This window comes from Onychomys torridus, chromosome 1 (assembly GCF_903995425.1).
Source record: "Onychomys torridus chromosome 1, mOncTor1.1, whole genome shotgun sequence".
Classification (NCBI taxonomy): Eukaryota; Metazoa; Chordata; class Mammalia; order Rodentia; family Cricetidae; genus Onychomys; species Onychomys torridus.
In genome coordinates, this window is record NC_050443.1 from 34,572,540 (window position 1) to 34,587,252 (window position 14,713).

Here is a 14,713-nt window from a genome sequence, read left to right on the forward strand (position 1 = left end):
CTGTTGTTGTTGAGAGAGATCAAAGCCGCTCTGCTCTGGTGTCTCTCACCAGAGGGCTGGAGATTTGCCAAAGGGGCTGACTGGCTTGGTCTCACCTGAATGGGAATAGCTACAAATGTTAGAGTTGGGGGCCATAATGATGTCAGGATCTGTTATTGGCATGGTGATGAGTAGTCCTCCCATTTTTGCATAAACTCTACAATTCTCAAGGGCTGTGGATGTGACTCAGTGGTAGTACTTGCCTAGCATCCATGAAGCCCTGAGTTCCGTCTCCAGTCACAAACACAAACACTTGTAATATAACATACATGTAAGATGGAACACACATATACACACACACACACACACACACACACACACACACACACACACACACGGGGGGGGGGGGGGGGGGGGGGGAGAGAGAGAGAGAGAGAGAGAGAGAGAGAGAGAGAGAGAGAGAGAGAGAGATTTTCACTCTGTTGCCCTGGCTGGCTTGGAATTCACTATGGCTGGCCTTGAACTTGAACTCATGGTGATTCTCCTGCATCTGCTCTCTGAGAACTGGGATTACAGGTGTGAGCCACCACACCTAGCTAGAATATCTATTTATTAAATTACAAACTTGTTTGTGTTTACTGATATTGACAAATGACTCTGCATATCCTTATGGAGTTCAAATGACACTGTCAATAATGTGTGCGATGCAATGATTGCATCAAACTAGCTAACTCAGACACTCGTCAATGTTTATTCTAACAGGAACATAATACCCTTTGACCAGTACAGCTCATCTGCACTCTTCAATCTCTGGTACTCCCGTCTGCTTTCTGTATCCAGAATATATATAATAGATTCCATGTATAAGGGAGATTATGTGGCCTTTGTCTTTCTCTATCTGGTTTACTTTACATAACACAATGTCCTTTGGGTTCATTTGTATATGATATAGCTTGTGTATGTGTGCATGTGTGTGATTATGTGTATGTCTATGTGTGCATGTGTATTTGTGTGTATGTATGTGCTAATGTGCGTGTGTGTGTGTGTGTGTGTGTGTGTGTGTGTGTGTGTGTGTGTCCTTTTCTTCATTCATCTTGGATGGGCAGGTAGGTTACTTTCATGACTTGGTGACTGTGAACAGTGTCGCAGTGAGCTGAAGTCAGATGTCTTCACCGCACTGTTCCATGTCTCTTGGCTGTATACTCATAGTGGGAATGCTGGTTCTCTGTTAACCTCTATTTTTCATTTCTTGAGGCAGAGTCTCTAGATTGCCTGTGATGGTCATATTCATTTGTGGTTCTGTCATCGGCATATCAGGGCTCCCCTCTCTCTATGAGGAACACATCTTGAATATACCAGGATGGGGTTTTGGACACTCCCAACACAGAGACTTACATTCAGGAAGCTATCCGGTCCCTTTTACATATTGACGACAGCCCCCCCCCCCCCCCCCCGTTCTGAGGGGCACCACTTATGACACAAGTGCCTTTCCTTCCAAGCAGTGCTCCTGAATTAAGGAGTTACCAGAAGGGTGGCTATGTGGGGCTGGATGAAGAGCTGCCTCCTTCGCATCTTACTTTAGTTGGGGAGTGCCAGGTAGACAAGCCATTCATTCCGTTCCAGCTGAGTGTGTGGTCGACACTTGGAATTTACATTGGTTTCACCTGTAACCATCATCATACACTCAGTAGAGCTACGTGGACGCAATGGAATTGCTTTGAGGAGGGCAAGAAACACAAATCCAGCCCACAGAAACTCTTGCTAAATACTGGGCCTTTCATAATGCAGTGTCTTGGTTTACCAAGACCTTTTTTCTGCTGCGCTTGTCAACAAGCACACCAAGCCACCTTCCAAAGCAGCCATATGCATGCAAGTGCCACTGCCAAGACTCCTGCAGCCAAGCTTTAGAGATGCTGCCACGACAGCTTTGAGCCTTACTGACGACGGTGTTTAGTAACTATTTCAACGTTTCGTTAGCCTCAGTATCTCTGGCAGCAAGTCATTTGCCTGATGGTTTCCTGTGCAATAGGGGTTATATCAACTTCAGCTGGATTCTTCCTTAGCCAGGGTTCTTGAGTGAGAGGCTCTGGGGTCTCCCCCGGCCCATGCACCTTACACACGGCCTCCATTGTCTCTTTGCAGGCTTGCAGAGGTTCTGTGAAGACATCGAGATGATGATTGGATTCCAGCCCAACATCTTCTGGAAAGTCTGCTGGGCATTCGTCACCCCGACTATTTTAACTGTAAGGGCCGAGGAGCTTTTTCTCACAGACGCTGCCTTGTGTGCATGCCAGTGTTCCACCTTTGAACACGTGTGCCTCCCTGTGAGCCTGGGGAGCTGGTGGGATGGGTATTGCTCTTGTCTTCCAGGTGGGTAACCTGAAGCTCAGAAAGGTGAAGTGACTTACCTACAGGTACCCAACTGGGACTGATGGATAGGCATCAGCACATCTGTAAAGAGTGTGCACATTACGTCCATCTGCCTTATGTGCTAGTAGCTAGCAGTTCACAGCCATGTAAGCCATGCATCTATCAAGGTCCGGATTCTGTTCGAGGTGCTTTGTGTGTGGGGCCTCTTCTCTCACGGTCCTGCCAGGCTGGCATAATTATCTCGGTCTCACAGAAGGGGACATCCTATTTCATTCTCAGTTACTATAATAAGCTACCCTAACAAAACAACTCAGGGGACAAAAGGGTTCATCCCACGTACAGTTCCGGGTTGTAGTTCATTGTAAGGAGGAAGTCACAGAGGGAGAAGCCTGATGCAGCTGGCTCCACCCACAGTCAGGAGCAGAGAGAAATGAAGGCACCCATGCTTGTCAGTGCTCAGCTGGCTTTCCACTGTTCAGCAAAGAATTTATTCTGTTATCTCATTACACATGTGTCTGTGTGCATGTATGTGCAGGTGCATGTGGGTGCCTGCAGAGTCCAGAAGATAGCGTTGGGTCCCCTGTGAGCTGGGAACAAAACTCCAGTCCTCTACAAAGGGCAGCAAGTGCTCTTAACCCTTTGAGACATCTCTCCAGTCCCTGATCTCTATAATATGAGACCCCTCCACCCCCACTCCCGCCTAGGGGATGATGCAGTCCACAGTGATTGCATCATCCTGCATCAGTTAACAGAAGCTCAGCAATACCCCATAGGCCAAGCTGAATTACACAGTCCTTCATTGAGGCTCCCTTCCAGGTGATTCTGGGTTGCATCAAGTTGACAATTAAAACTAAATATCACTGTTAGGCGGTGGGAATGCTCACCTTCAATCCCAGCACTCAGGAGGCAGAGGCAGGTGGATCTCTATGAGTTCGAGGCCAGCCTGGTCTGCAGAGTAAGTTCCGGGAGAGAAACCTTGTCTCAGAAAAAACCAAAACACCATCACCACCACCATCACCACCAATATATCACGGGGAAACTGAAGCCTGGAGTTATGTGACTGACCTAGCATTGAATGTACAATAGTCGGCAGCAGTCTGGATTTGAACCCATATGTTCCGGCTCTAATCACCACACAGTGTGTCCGCTCTACAATTAATGTAGCTTTAATCAGGCTTTCCCCATTGGTTTTATTGCTCTGAGAGCCATTTTGTCATCTTCACGTGTGAGGATGGTGTTCTGAGATCACCTGACATTCGCCTTCCTAAGGAACAGAGTCTTTCATATGCCCATGACCTGGACGGGGACTTACCCCACACTTTGTCACCCCCATTATTGTGCCAGAAGCTGTCAATGTGGCCTCACACTCTTCCCCAAGCCAATTAGTTAGCAGAGATTCTGTCTTTTCCATTCTCTGAGGCTTGTCTTTTTCTTCCTTCGGCTTTAGGAGTCTTTAGGCAAGGCTGAAGGAAGTTGTTTATAATTTCTATTTGTCCAGTAGGTGGCACTAGAAACCAGATAAAGAGCCCACTTTTCACTACCAGAGAGCAGCTTTGCTTAAGATGCAGGATGGCTAAAAGCAAGTGCAATGAAAATACATTTTTTTCTTCTTTCGTTTGCCCCCTTTTTTCCCTGCCTCAGAGTGTGTTTTAATCAAACCGCATCCTTCTGAAACACTAGAGGTTTAGATGGAAAATCCATTCCGCAGTCTTTGTTTTCTACATTGACACCCGTAGCTTACCCACATCCATCTCCGTGCAGTTGGGGCTTGAGAACTGAAAAGTTTTGAAGACAGATGCTCAGAGCTGAAGTGTGTGGGGAGCTTGGCTTAGCTTGCGGGTGTGAGGATGAGGGTGCTCCCGTTGTCTGCAGACGCTGCGGTAGCAAACCCTGTCCCTGCTGACCTTTGACCCTCTCCTCTCCACTCCTCATGGTTTATTATCAGCTGAGTTGATGTTAGAATTTGTTCTAGATCCTGCCCTCCTTTTCCTCTAGTCCCAGAAGAGTGTTAGAATTTTTCCGTGTTCTGTGGCAACACCATGAGGCCATCCTCCTCCTGCTGCTCCCAGGGGGAGGTGCGTTTTGAGACAGGCCCTTCAGCAGCCTTGAAGTTTACACCTGTACTGTCTCTCCACTTTACAAATGTGTGCATCAAGGCTCAGAGAGGGTAAGGAATTTGCTCTAGGCCACAAGGCCACAGGGACAAATTATTGCCTCTGAGGTAGGGTGGGCTTCAAGCCCAACCTATGCATTCTGAGAGTCTAGGCTCCCAACCTCCGCCTCAGGTGGAGCATGGCCAGTCTGAGTTAAAATAGTTCAGTCTTAAGAATCAGGAGAAGGAATTCTAAGAGCTTGTTGTTTCTTATTTTTGTTCTTGGAAAGTTCCTCAGTTCTGCTCTGATTTGCTAGATTTCATGTCAGAAGCTGTGGAGATGCCCTGGAAGTGTCTTGAGGTAGATTTTTTGTGCTGTTTGGAGTGAGAGATGTGGTCAGTTCCATCATCACCAACCAGTGGGTCTCCTGTGTCTGCTTTGGTAGCTGTCAGTCAAAGGCAGGGATGGGCATGACTGAGTGGCTAAATCCCCATTTCTTGTGGCAAAGCCTACTACTCAAGGGCAGGCTTTCATCAAAGCTGATTTGGCAAAAGGAAATTTATGGCAAGCAATCAGCTTGTGCCTAAAAGTTTGATGTGATATTTGCACAAGTGGAAATGGGTGTCAAAGGTCTCAGCCCTGCCTGTATTTTGCCATTTACCTTCCATAGCATAGATGGCTTTGAGGTCTTGGCCTAGGGTAAGATTATGGGTTTAAATTACTTCATGGCCTCTGAAATAAAATCATTCTTCTTCATGCCGTTGTGGATTTATGGAGCCATAAATATCCTCATGCAATTATCATATGCATAGTCTGATCACGTTACTGAGTAAGGCACACACATAAGCAGATGCATTGCTATTTATATAGTAAATGAAATAGTGCAGCATGCTGTAATGACATCGGGCCATACTTCCAATAGACTGGTTAATAAAGCTTAATGATTCCAGGGGCAAGTGTTTGAAAGGAGGGGCTAATGTAGACCTCACTCTCCATGGGAGCCTTGTCTTCAGGCTCACATTGCTTTGAATCAACATATGAATTATTGTTGCATTGGAAGAATCCCTCACCCTTGCAGCCTGGGTAATGCAGTGGTGGTGAGGATGCTTTGTGCTTGTATAGGGTTTCACACTTCTCCCAAACTCTCCCACTTGTTATTTTCACTAATATAATCCCCTCCCATCACTTTGTGACTCTACAGCTCAAGGTAGGAAGAGAGAGGTAGAGCTGGGGATAGGACACGTGGACAATTTAGGCCAATGCTGCCACAGGCAGGAAGAACACACAGAACCACATTGTCTTGGGAAATGGTGCCTGGGACTGGGCTAGGGCTACATGAAGCCTGGTTCCCTAGAAAGGTGACTCTGTCTTCAGTACATGCCTTCCCTTGGCCCTCTTCAGCTGCCCAGCCAAGCCTTTGCATGGATCTCAGAGCTATTGCCAGTCAAAGTATGATGAGATAGCAGATAATGGGCAAAACCCAAATCATAGCCTTCTAAAAAACGAGGAAGGACTCTGGAGTAAATGCTAGATTTCTGACCCCAGCCCTGTATACATGGTGTGAAATACACCCATTTTGTGGCTGAGAAGTCTGAGAGGTCCCTCGGCTCATTAGCAGTAGAGCCAGGTCTCTGGACTCACTGGTGATGACACTGTTCACCTTGAGTCAGTGGAAGGGGCCTGCACATCTTCTCTCTCTGCCATGGCTTCTTACAGGACCATGCTTCTAGACCAATCACCTCCAGGGGACCATTTTGGGTCTCACAGTCAACTTTAGAGGCAGCTCCTATATGTAGGCCATTCCTTGTTTAAGGAGGAAGCCAAATGGATTCAATTAAAAACATTGAAACATACAAATTTAACACATCTTTCCTCCATTATAACAAAGGCTTGCTTATCAATGATAGTTCAGAAAATCTCTTCAGAACTCCCAGCATCCCTCTCCTACCTGTCCTGTCAGTCACAGTGCTGTTTCTCTTGGTGTGGCCTCTGTGTGGAGACACATGCCCACACCCTGCTGACTTCTTATGGGATGGCAAACACAGGAGGAGCAGTAGCTGAGTGTATGTATGCCACCTTCATCTTCTTGGAATTTACTTTCTTCATTTAGAAAATCCCTTTTCAGATGGACAAGAGCATACATAAGAGGCGGTAATAGGAATGAAAACATGGAGCACGTGCATGTTGAATGAATGAATGACTCACATCATCACCCTAATGTACCTTTCTCTTCTTCTCTCCTAGTTTATCCTTTGCTTCAGCTTCTACCAGTGGGAGCCCATGACCTACGGCTCTTACCGCTACCCTAACTGGTCCATGGTGCTTGGATGGCTGATGCTTGCCTGCTCTGTTATCTGGATCCCGATTATGTTTGTGATAAAAATGTATCTGGCTCCTGGCAGATTTATTGAGGTAATTCTACTGGCTCCTTTCCCCCTGCTAGCCTCTCCCAAGGGAGAGTTCCTAAAAGCTCTATGCATTAAAAACAAAAGATTCAGTAAACGCATTCAAGACGGATCCTGGGTGAGTAAGCGATTACACTTGCCGCTGATTCTATTAAACCATTTTTATTATGTATTATTCCTGTCACAGAGGAGCCCAGCCAATCGTCAGGCTGAGCTGTTATTGTGCCATTCCTCACTGTTCTTGGCAGCCCTGGAATGGATGATCAGAATGTCTCCTTTTTCTTAGAGCCTTCACCCCCTCCTCCTCGGGCTGCTATTTACACCCTGGAGTTTGTTTTTTAACCACACATAGGGTTTCCCCTTCCCTAGTGTTCTTCTACATCCAAGTCTCCTCCCTCCCAAATGCCACCACTGTCCCCCTATTGTTCCTGGGTTAAGAATGACTGAAGAGCACGCTGATTAAAAAATATGATGACTCTCAGGATGTAATATGCATCCCAGGGCATGGCTAGAATGAGGGAGGTTGGCTTTTCTTTACCAACTGTCATAGTTGATAAAGTCATGACCAAAAGTAGCTTGGGGAGGAAAAGCTTATTTCTTCTCAGTATTCCTAGGTCTCAGTCCCTCACGGAGGGAAGTTGGGGCAGGAACCTAGAGATAGGAACAGAAGCAGAGGCCACGGAGGAGTGCTGCTTACTGGCTTGCTCCTCGTGCCTTGCTCCCTTTGTTTTCTTATATATCTCAAGACCATCTGCCTAGACTGGTACTGATACAGTGGACCAGGCCCTCCCATGCCAGTCAGTCATAAATCAAGACAATGTCCCAAGACTTGCCTACAGACCGATATGATGGCGAAAATTCCTCAGTGGTTGGCATTCCCTCTTTCTAGATGACTAGCTGTGCCAAGCTAACTAGCACACCAGCCAATCCCTATTTGAACCCATTTTACTCTTGTCCTGAAAATAACCCTGACCTTTTTCACAGAGTGGGTGGGGCTGCCACTGAAGAACCACCCAGCTTTTTTTACTTATGAGAAGTCACTTGTTCAATCACACCTGTAATTCTAGCACTTGGGAAGTACAAGCAGGAGGACCAGGAGTTCAAGGCCATCCTTAACTGTATAGTGAACTTTAGACTAGCCTGGGCTATGTGAGACCCTGTCTCAAAGGAAAAGGACTCTTGCCTAGGTGGGCTGAGAATGAGTGAACTCTACCTCCATCCTGAAGGCATTTGGACTATATCAGCGCTGGATCAGGGCATGATCCAGAGGCACCTGGAAGTTTGTCATAAATGCAGACAATAAGGCTTTCATGACTGCACTGAGCTCAGTGGAATCTTGGCCTCATCTTCCAGTGATTTAGATGCATGCTCAATTTTAGGAAGCATCTAGACCAGTGGTTCTCAACCCTCCTAATGCTATAACCTCTTAATAAAGTTCCTCATGTTGTGGTGATCCCCAGTCCTAAAATTATTTTCATTGCTACTTCATAACTGTAACTTTGCTACTGTTAAGAATCATTATGTAAACATACTTGGAGTTAGAGGTTTGCTAAAGAGGTTGCAACCTACAGGTTGACAACTGCTGAGCTCGAGCAATGTAAAGAAATACCTGTTCACTGGGGTGGAGAACAACCATGTGGGTTCTGCTCTTGGGCAGCTAGATCCATATAAGGAAGAGGCTGGAGGGAGAAACAGGATGGGGTGAGCGCATAGGCAGCACACAACACTAGCAGTCACTTGGGGTGGGTCAGTAGGTAGCCCTTGTTTTCTCTGACCTCCAGTTGAAGATGGGTCCTCATACTGAAGTTGTATTCTGGCTTGCATCCCCAGAAAAATTTGTTCATTATCTTCTGGTGCAAATCAACTCTGGCCCCAACTACTCCCAGGGTGCCACTCCTCATAGCCACCTTCCTGCCAGAGGACTCAAGAATCTCTTTCCCCAAACAGAACCCGCTATAACCTCTGCTACTGTTGTTGCAGCCTGGAATTCTCTAGATTGATGGGTTGGCTGTACAAATTTATTATGGTTAATTTGGGACACAAAGGTTGCAAGCTGATGATTAAGGGGAGATTAAACTAACAGCTACAAGAACCAGATTCCCTTTAATAGGTAATAAACATATAATTATTCCCTCTTATATAGTAAGAAGTAAGCTTTCTTTTCTTTTTCTAGATGTTTCTGTCAGATTTTATTTTCTATAAAAACTTCAGTTGAAGAATGAGAGACACCCAATTATTTTAAAGCTAACCTATATGAACCTGCACTGCTGAACCAAGTCAGAAACATATTTTTGTTAACAGATAATTAAAATCTTTGTTCATGCTTGGTGATATATCTTTGGGGTTGGCTTTTTTCTTTGCTATTTATATACTTTTGGGAAATATGCTAAACAAAATCCAATTATTTTGATGTAGCAACCCACCATTGAGACTACAGAACAAATGTAATTGAGCCCATGGCTTTTACTGTTTGGGAACAGAAGTCGAAACTTGTGGGTCCTCTTCACTTGGTGGGGGGAGATGTATAATTAAAATCTGGGCCCTTTGTCTTCTACTAATCTTGTGCAAGGCAAACATGGAGCAACCATAATGTTGCTTTCAGGGTTATGTAAATAATTTCAAGTGAACCAAACTGAGTCTTGATTTTTCAATCTTTGGCCTGGTTAATGAACACAGGCTAGTCTTCCTGATTGTCTCCCTCTTGGCTCCAGTGAGGGATCTGGAGCAGTGGACTCTGGGGTGCCATAGTGGAGAAAGGTGCAGTCCTGCTGTAACTACGTGTGTCTTTGACTTTTTTTGCAGAGGCTGAAGTTGGTCTGCTCGCCACAGCCAGACTGGGGCCCATTCTTAGCTCAGCACCGTGGAGAGCGTTACAAGAATATGATCGACCCCTTGGGAACCTCATCCCTGGGACTCAAACTGCCAGTGAAGGATTTGGAACTGGGCACCCAGTGCTAGTCCAGTAGTGTGGATGGTCCTGTATTACTCCTGGTTTTCCTCTCTGCCTCCCCTTCACACTTTCCCCTGCTTTATTCCCAATTCTCTTCTTTCTCCCCACACTTCGCTTCACAGCAGTGCATGAGAGTGTTCCATAGAAAAGTAGGACATAGTGTCTGTCGCATGCTGTAGTGAGAGTCACACAGACCACTGGAAGCGCTGTCTGGCTGTGTCTGTGATATCAGTTTCTGGAAGGATTGGTCCCCTGATCGGGTGCTTCATTCATCCTGCAGGGGGGTGATTGACAGGTGAGTGCTGGCAGGTGCATGGTTTGGCAGTAGAGAAATTCTGATGTGTGTTCTCATTGATGGAAGGAGTAGGGCATGAGGGGAATGCAGACATTCAGAACTGTGGATTTGGACTCATCAACACCATCCAGCTCAGCTGGGCAATGCCATGCTCTCATTCAAAAGCCGAAAGTTCAGATCAGGTGCATTTAGGCAGATGGCAGTCCTGGAATTTGTTCTAGATGCAGACAAGGCTGGTAGGTGGATTTGGGCACCGCTGGGTGGTTTGGTTTGCATAGCCATTTCCTATATTTTGACCAAATATACCATGCATTCAGATGCTTCATTTCTCTATGCTGTGGATCTGAAGGGACTGTCCATTCTCTTACCTCAGTCTGTCTGTCCTCCCCCGCCCTCCTCTTCCATCTTTATAATAACCACATTTGGGAGTTAGTTCTTTGGGTCTTTTCTTCCACCCTCTGCACAAGAAGCCATGCTTTGATTTACATGTCTACTTTTGTACCGCTGTTCTATTTGCCATGATGTCTTTAGCACCATTGTTCAGTGCCATGGTATGCTGTCTCTTTGCTTCCAAATCTCTTTCTATAAGCTGTAGATACCTTGTCTTTCAACCTCTGGGAAAGTGAGACTTACCCTGGTTCTGTATGTATAATATATATGGGACACAAACTCTTAAACGATATTTTCTCAATTTTTACACCTTTTTAAGTAACAGTAAATGCCAATTGTGGCCATAGGGAAATCAGAGAAATTAAGAGATTAGTAGAAAGCAACCATATTATTCCTCACTCCTGTGGTTGTACATCTTAGGTTATTGTATTTCCAGGACTTTCTGATAGATACAGCTTAGCTAGATAGTGAGTAAGCCAATTAAGACTATAGCTCTTTAGACTGCATTTAGCTAGTTCAATTTCTGGAACTCCCTATTCACAGTGTTTATTGTTACTGCCCTCTAGTGAGAATAAGCCACCCATCTGCAGAGCCTGGCCAGGCATACCCTTTATTACAGTGTCTCCCAAGCAGACATATATGAAAATCTTATAATGTGGTGTGTGCTCATGCAGTATGTATGTACACATAGCATGTAGTGGTGTTTTCTGCCCTTATCAGTATCTCAGGAATCACCACAAAGATGGAGAGTTTACAGTAGCATAGTCTGGGCTTTAAATTTTTTCCTCCTACAGTATTAATTTCGCAACCTAAAATCATTTCCTCAAGGAGAGACTGGTTCAATCATTTTCTTATGAGTTGTCTTCATATAACAGGGTCTCAGGCAAAGTTTTCTGTTCAAATCTTGTATATTGATGTGACATTTTCATCCCACACAATGGCAATGATGCCCCAACAACAGATTTTAACATATCCTTTTAAAAAGATGACTCCACTATGTAAAGTGTCAGAAATCACTGTATTGGACTCTCCCTTTGCTAGGGCAAGTGCTCACACCACCTGCCAGCAATGATGGGTACTTGGATTTCCCAGAGTAGCCGTGACAGGTTTTAGAGAAGGGATCGTGGTGGGTTTTGAACTCCAGCTTTCATGTCTTTTTCTATCAGGGTTTGCCTTCCCTCTTCCATTTTCTCCTTTCTCCCAATTTCCCTAAAGTAAGTCTTGCTAGACTGTTACAGAGATGGAGTCTCAGGCTTCCCTTATTTTAGGAAGATAAGCTGTGGGCTCAGCTGTCTCCTATCTGCTGTCATTATGTTTTCCCCAGAAAGCCACACTGATGAGCAGCCCATTCCTGCTCCAGTATTGCAGGGTGGTACCCAGACTTCGGTGATGTGTGTGTGTGTGTGTGTGTGTGGGAGAGGTCAGTCTGGAAACTACCCGCAGCCCCACCACCAGTTTGCAGGTTAGGAAAAGCACGAAGCTGGTCCTCAGCACACACGGGATTTGTGTTTGTGTTGGGATGAATGGCATTTGCCTTCCTGTTTTCCTCTGGGCTGGAACTGGGACTGGTGCTGGATGCCAACCCAATTTACTAATTTTTGTCTCTGTGATTAAAAGAAAGGAGTGGGGGGTAGGCTGTGGGCACTGCCAGATGTGAACTGAGAGTTGGCTGACTGGAGACCTCATCAGTTAGGGCGTTTGTAACTGGGGCAGCTACAGCTGTGTCTAGTAGGATGCGTTTAGGAAAGACCTAGAAGCTGCCCCTGAGTACTTGTCCATTTTGTTGTTGTTGCTTTGCTTTTTTTTTTTCCTCTCTAATGTCCTCCTGCTCAGAAGGACAAAGTAAGAAAAGGTTCCAGGCTCACCTGGACACATTCATTGCCACGTTCAACTTCAAGGCTCTCCCTGGAATGGAGGAGTGGTGTCTGAGTAGTTTCCATTCATGGTGTATCTCAGCGTATGCCTCCTGAGGACTCGGTCAGGATACCGAGAGCGGATATGTATCCGTCTAGATGGACTGTTTCCATGCTACTAAAATGCACATTCGATTGGAAGAAAGAAATGAATGAATAAATAGGAAATGAAAGCGCTATCATAACTGCCACCTGAGCTTCTCCCTCGACATTGAAGACTTCTGTTCCCCGTATGCACTGGTGGGGAGCTTTCCATCTGTGAGATGATGTCATATCACCAACCAATAAACTCATTCAGAGAAAAACAAGCCATATGTGAAAAATAGTAACCCTGAATATCCTTAAAACAAAATCTACCATGTATTTATTAACTATTGATGTTGTGGTTTCTTATGCAAGCATTTGTGTAATTGTCTTGCTAGAAATTTCTTCTAATCTCCTTCAGGCTGTGTTTGTTGTGAACAAATGTGTCCAATTCTGGTCTTTCGTGGTAGTTGTTTTATCAGCTCCTGTGTATTTCTGTTTTTGCATGATATCTGTGGTCAAGGCAAAATCCTAATGACCTTGATGTCTTCGGAACTTTTGCTGAGTTTTTAATGTGTGAGAGCTGCAATTGATGCGTACTTCAGGGAATGGCACTTTAGAAAGAGTTGTACACAAGGACTTTGGGTGGGTGAGACTCGGATTTCACGACACTGGCGCAGCACTGAGGGGGGTCAGGGCTTTGTTTTTCTTCTGTTATGTATGTGTGCCTCAGCGCTTCTCAGTTCCTTTCTGTCAGCATGGGCTTCCTAGGCTTTAAATCGACACTTGACTCTTCATCTCCTTGGCTGTGGGTCATTGTCCTCTTCCCAGAGGCTAGCACAGTAACTGTTGCTGGATGTGCAATGGCGAGGTCATCCTGACTGTAATATTGGGGTTTGGGTCTGGCACTGGCATGAGTTAGGGTGTTCTGTATGGTAGGTTGACATGCAAGGCATGGAGGCCAAGACCAGGAAGCCTGTTTCCCCTGTCTCACAGTGTGTGCTATGCAGAGCTGGCCTGAGGTTTGGGAGTGAGACTTCCTGTCTTTCTCTCATTTAGCCGTGCTTGCCTAGAAGAACCACTGTGAAATATGGTCTTGGCATAGGTTGCTGTAAACTGCCTGTTGAGAAAGGATTTCAGATGGGTGTTCGTTACCCTTGGAAAGCAAGCTGAAGTTTGATTAGTTCCTGAGGATGACATCTCCAGGTAACTGGCTGCCTTACAAGTGTGTTCTATCACTGGGGTGATGTGTAGGCCTCAACTGGGAACTGCCGCGTCTCTCATTTGTCCGTGTTCTTTTGCACTTTATTATGGACCTATCAAGGAGTAGGTTAATTATTAAATTATGTACTTGGGTAGTGTCTAAATGCAAGAATCTCATGTGGGCACTATTGTTCATGAATAAAGATGTTTCCTAGTCAGGTCCTTATATTTTTTCATCAACTGTACATGAAGAAAATATGTTACAAAATGATGCATCATATATATCTATTGTATAGAGTGCTTATTATATATTGTGCATTATTCATTTAAGAAGTCATTACTCTTGAGGCCCTACCTCAAATTTTGTATTTATGTGTACAAATGCAATTTATGGTATTATATATTTGCCTATTACATACTGTTATAAATTAGAGTTTATCCTAATAATGTATGAGTCCTCGAAAACCCCAAATAAATGTCAGTATTTAAAACACACTGCTTGCCATTGTGTCTGTTACAAACCCCTTACCGCCATGTTTCTTTTTTAACAAATGGACTTCAGGTATGCCAAGGGTAGGCTGTTTTATTGTGAGAAGCCTGGCACAGCTGTGAAAAATGACTCTCCTGGAAAAGTGAGGTATTATTGTGTTGTGTAGAAACAAATATCAATAAAATTGCTATATTTGCAGCCATCAGGACACACCATTGTACACTGAATTATTAATTAGTCCTCAGGGAGGGAGGGAGGGAGGGAGGGAGGGAGGGAGGGAGAGAGAGAGAGAGAGAGAGAGAGAGAGAGAGAGAGAGAATATGAACAGACCTGAAAAGAGACTGAGCTAGATAAATCTTTGTGTGTAGTACAATTATTATTTTGTCAGTTTCCAATTTTATTTAACTTCATCTAGATAGTTCTTGACAAATGCTAGGCTCTGGGCCAAATGAACTTGGTAGAAAAATCATCCATATTAAGTAAACAAATCAAAAAATGTCCTCTTTCTCTATCCAAGTAGATGGAGCCTCTGACTCTCTGTCCAGAGACATGCAGAGGAGGTCCTTCCTGTGCTATGCTCTTTCCATCTGATTGCCTTAGC

At 44.9% G+C, this 14,713-nt stretch overlaps 1 protein-coding gene across 1 annotated transcript in view; it reads left to right on the forward strand.

Annotated features, from left to right (window-relative positions):
- The window catches only part of Slc6a5 (solute carrier family 6 member 5), a 48,638-nt gene extending 34,540 nt beyond the window's left edge, over positions 1-14,098 (forward strand). Inside the window, exons 12-14 of the mRNA XM_036206870.1 lie at positions 2,043-2,222; positions 6,687-6,854; positions 9,650-14,098. Of these exons, the coding sequence (XP_036062763.1) occupies positions 2,043-2,222; positions 6,687-6,854; positions 9,650-9,805 (504 nt within the window). The 3' untranslated portion in view covers positions 9,806-14,098. The remainder of the gene's footprint in view (positions 1-2,042; positions 2,223-6,686; positions 6,855-9,649) is intronic.
- Positions 14,099-14,713: the final 615 nt, after the last annotated feature.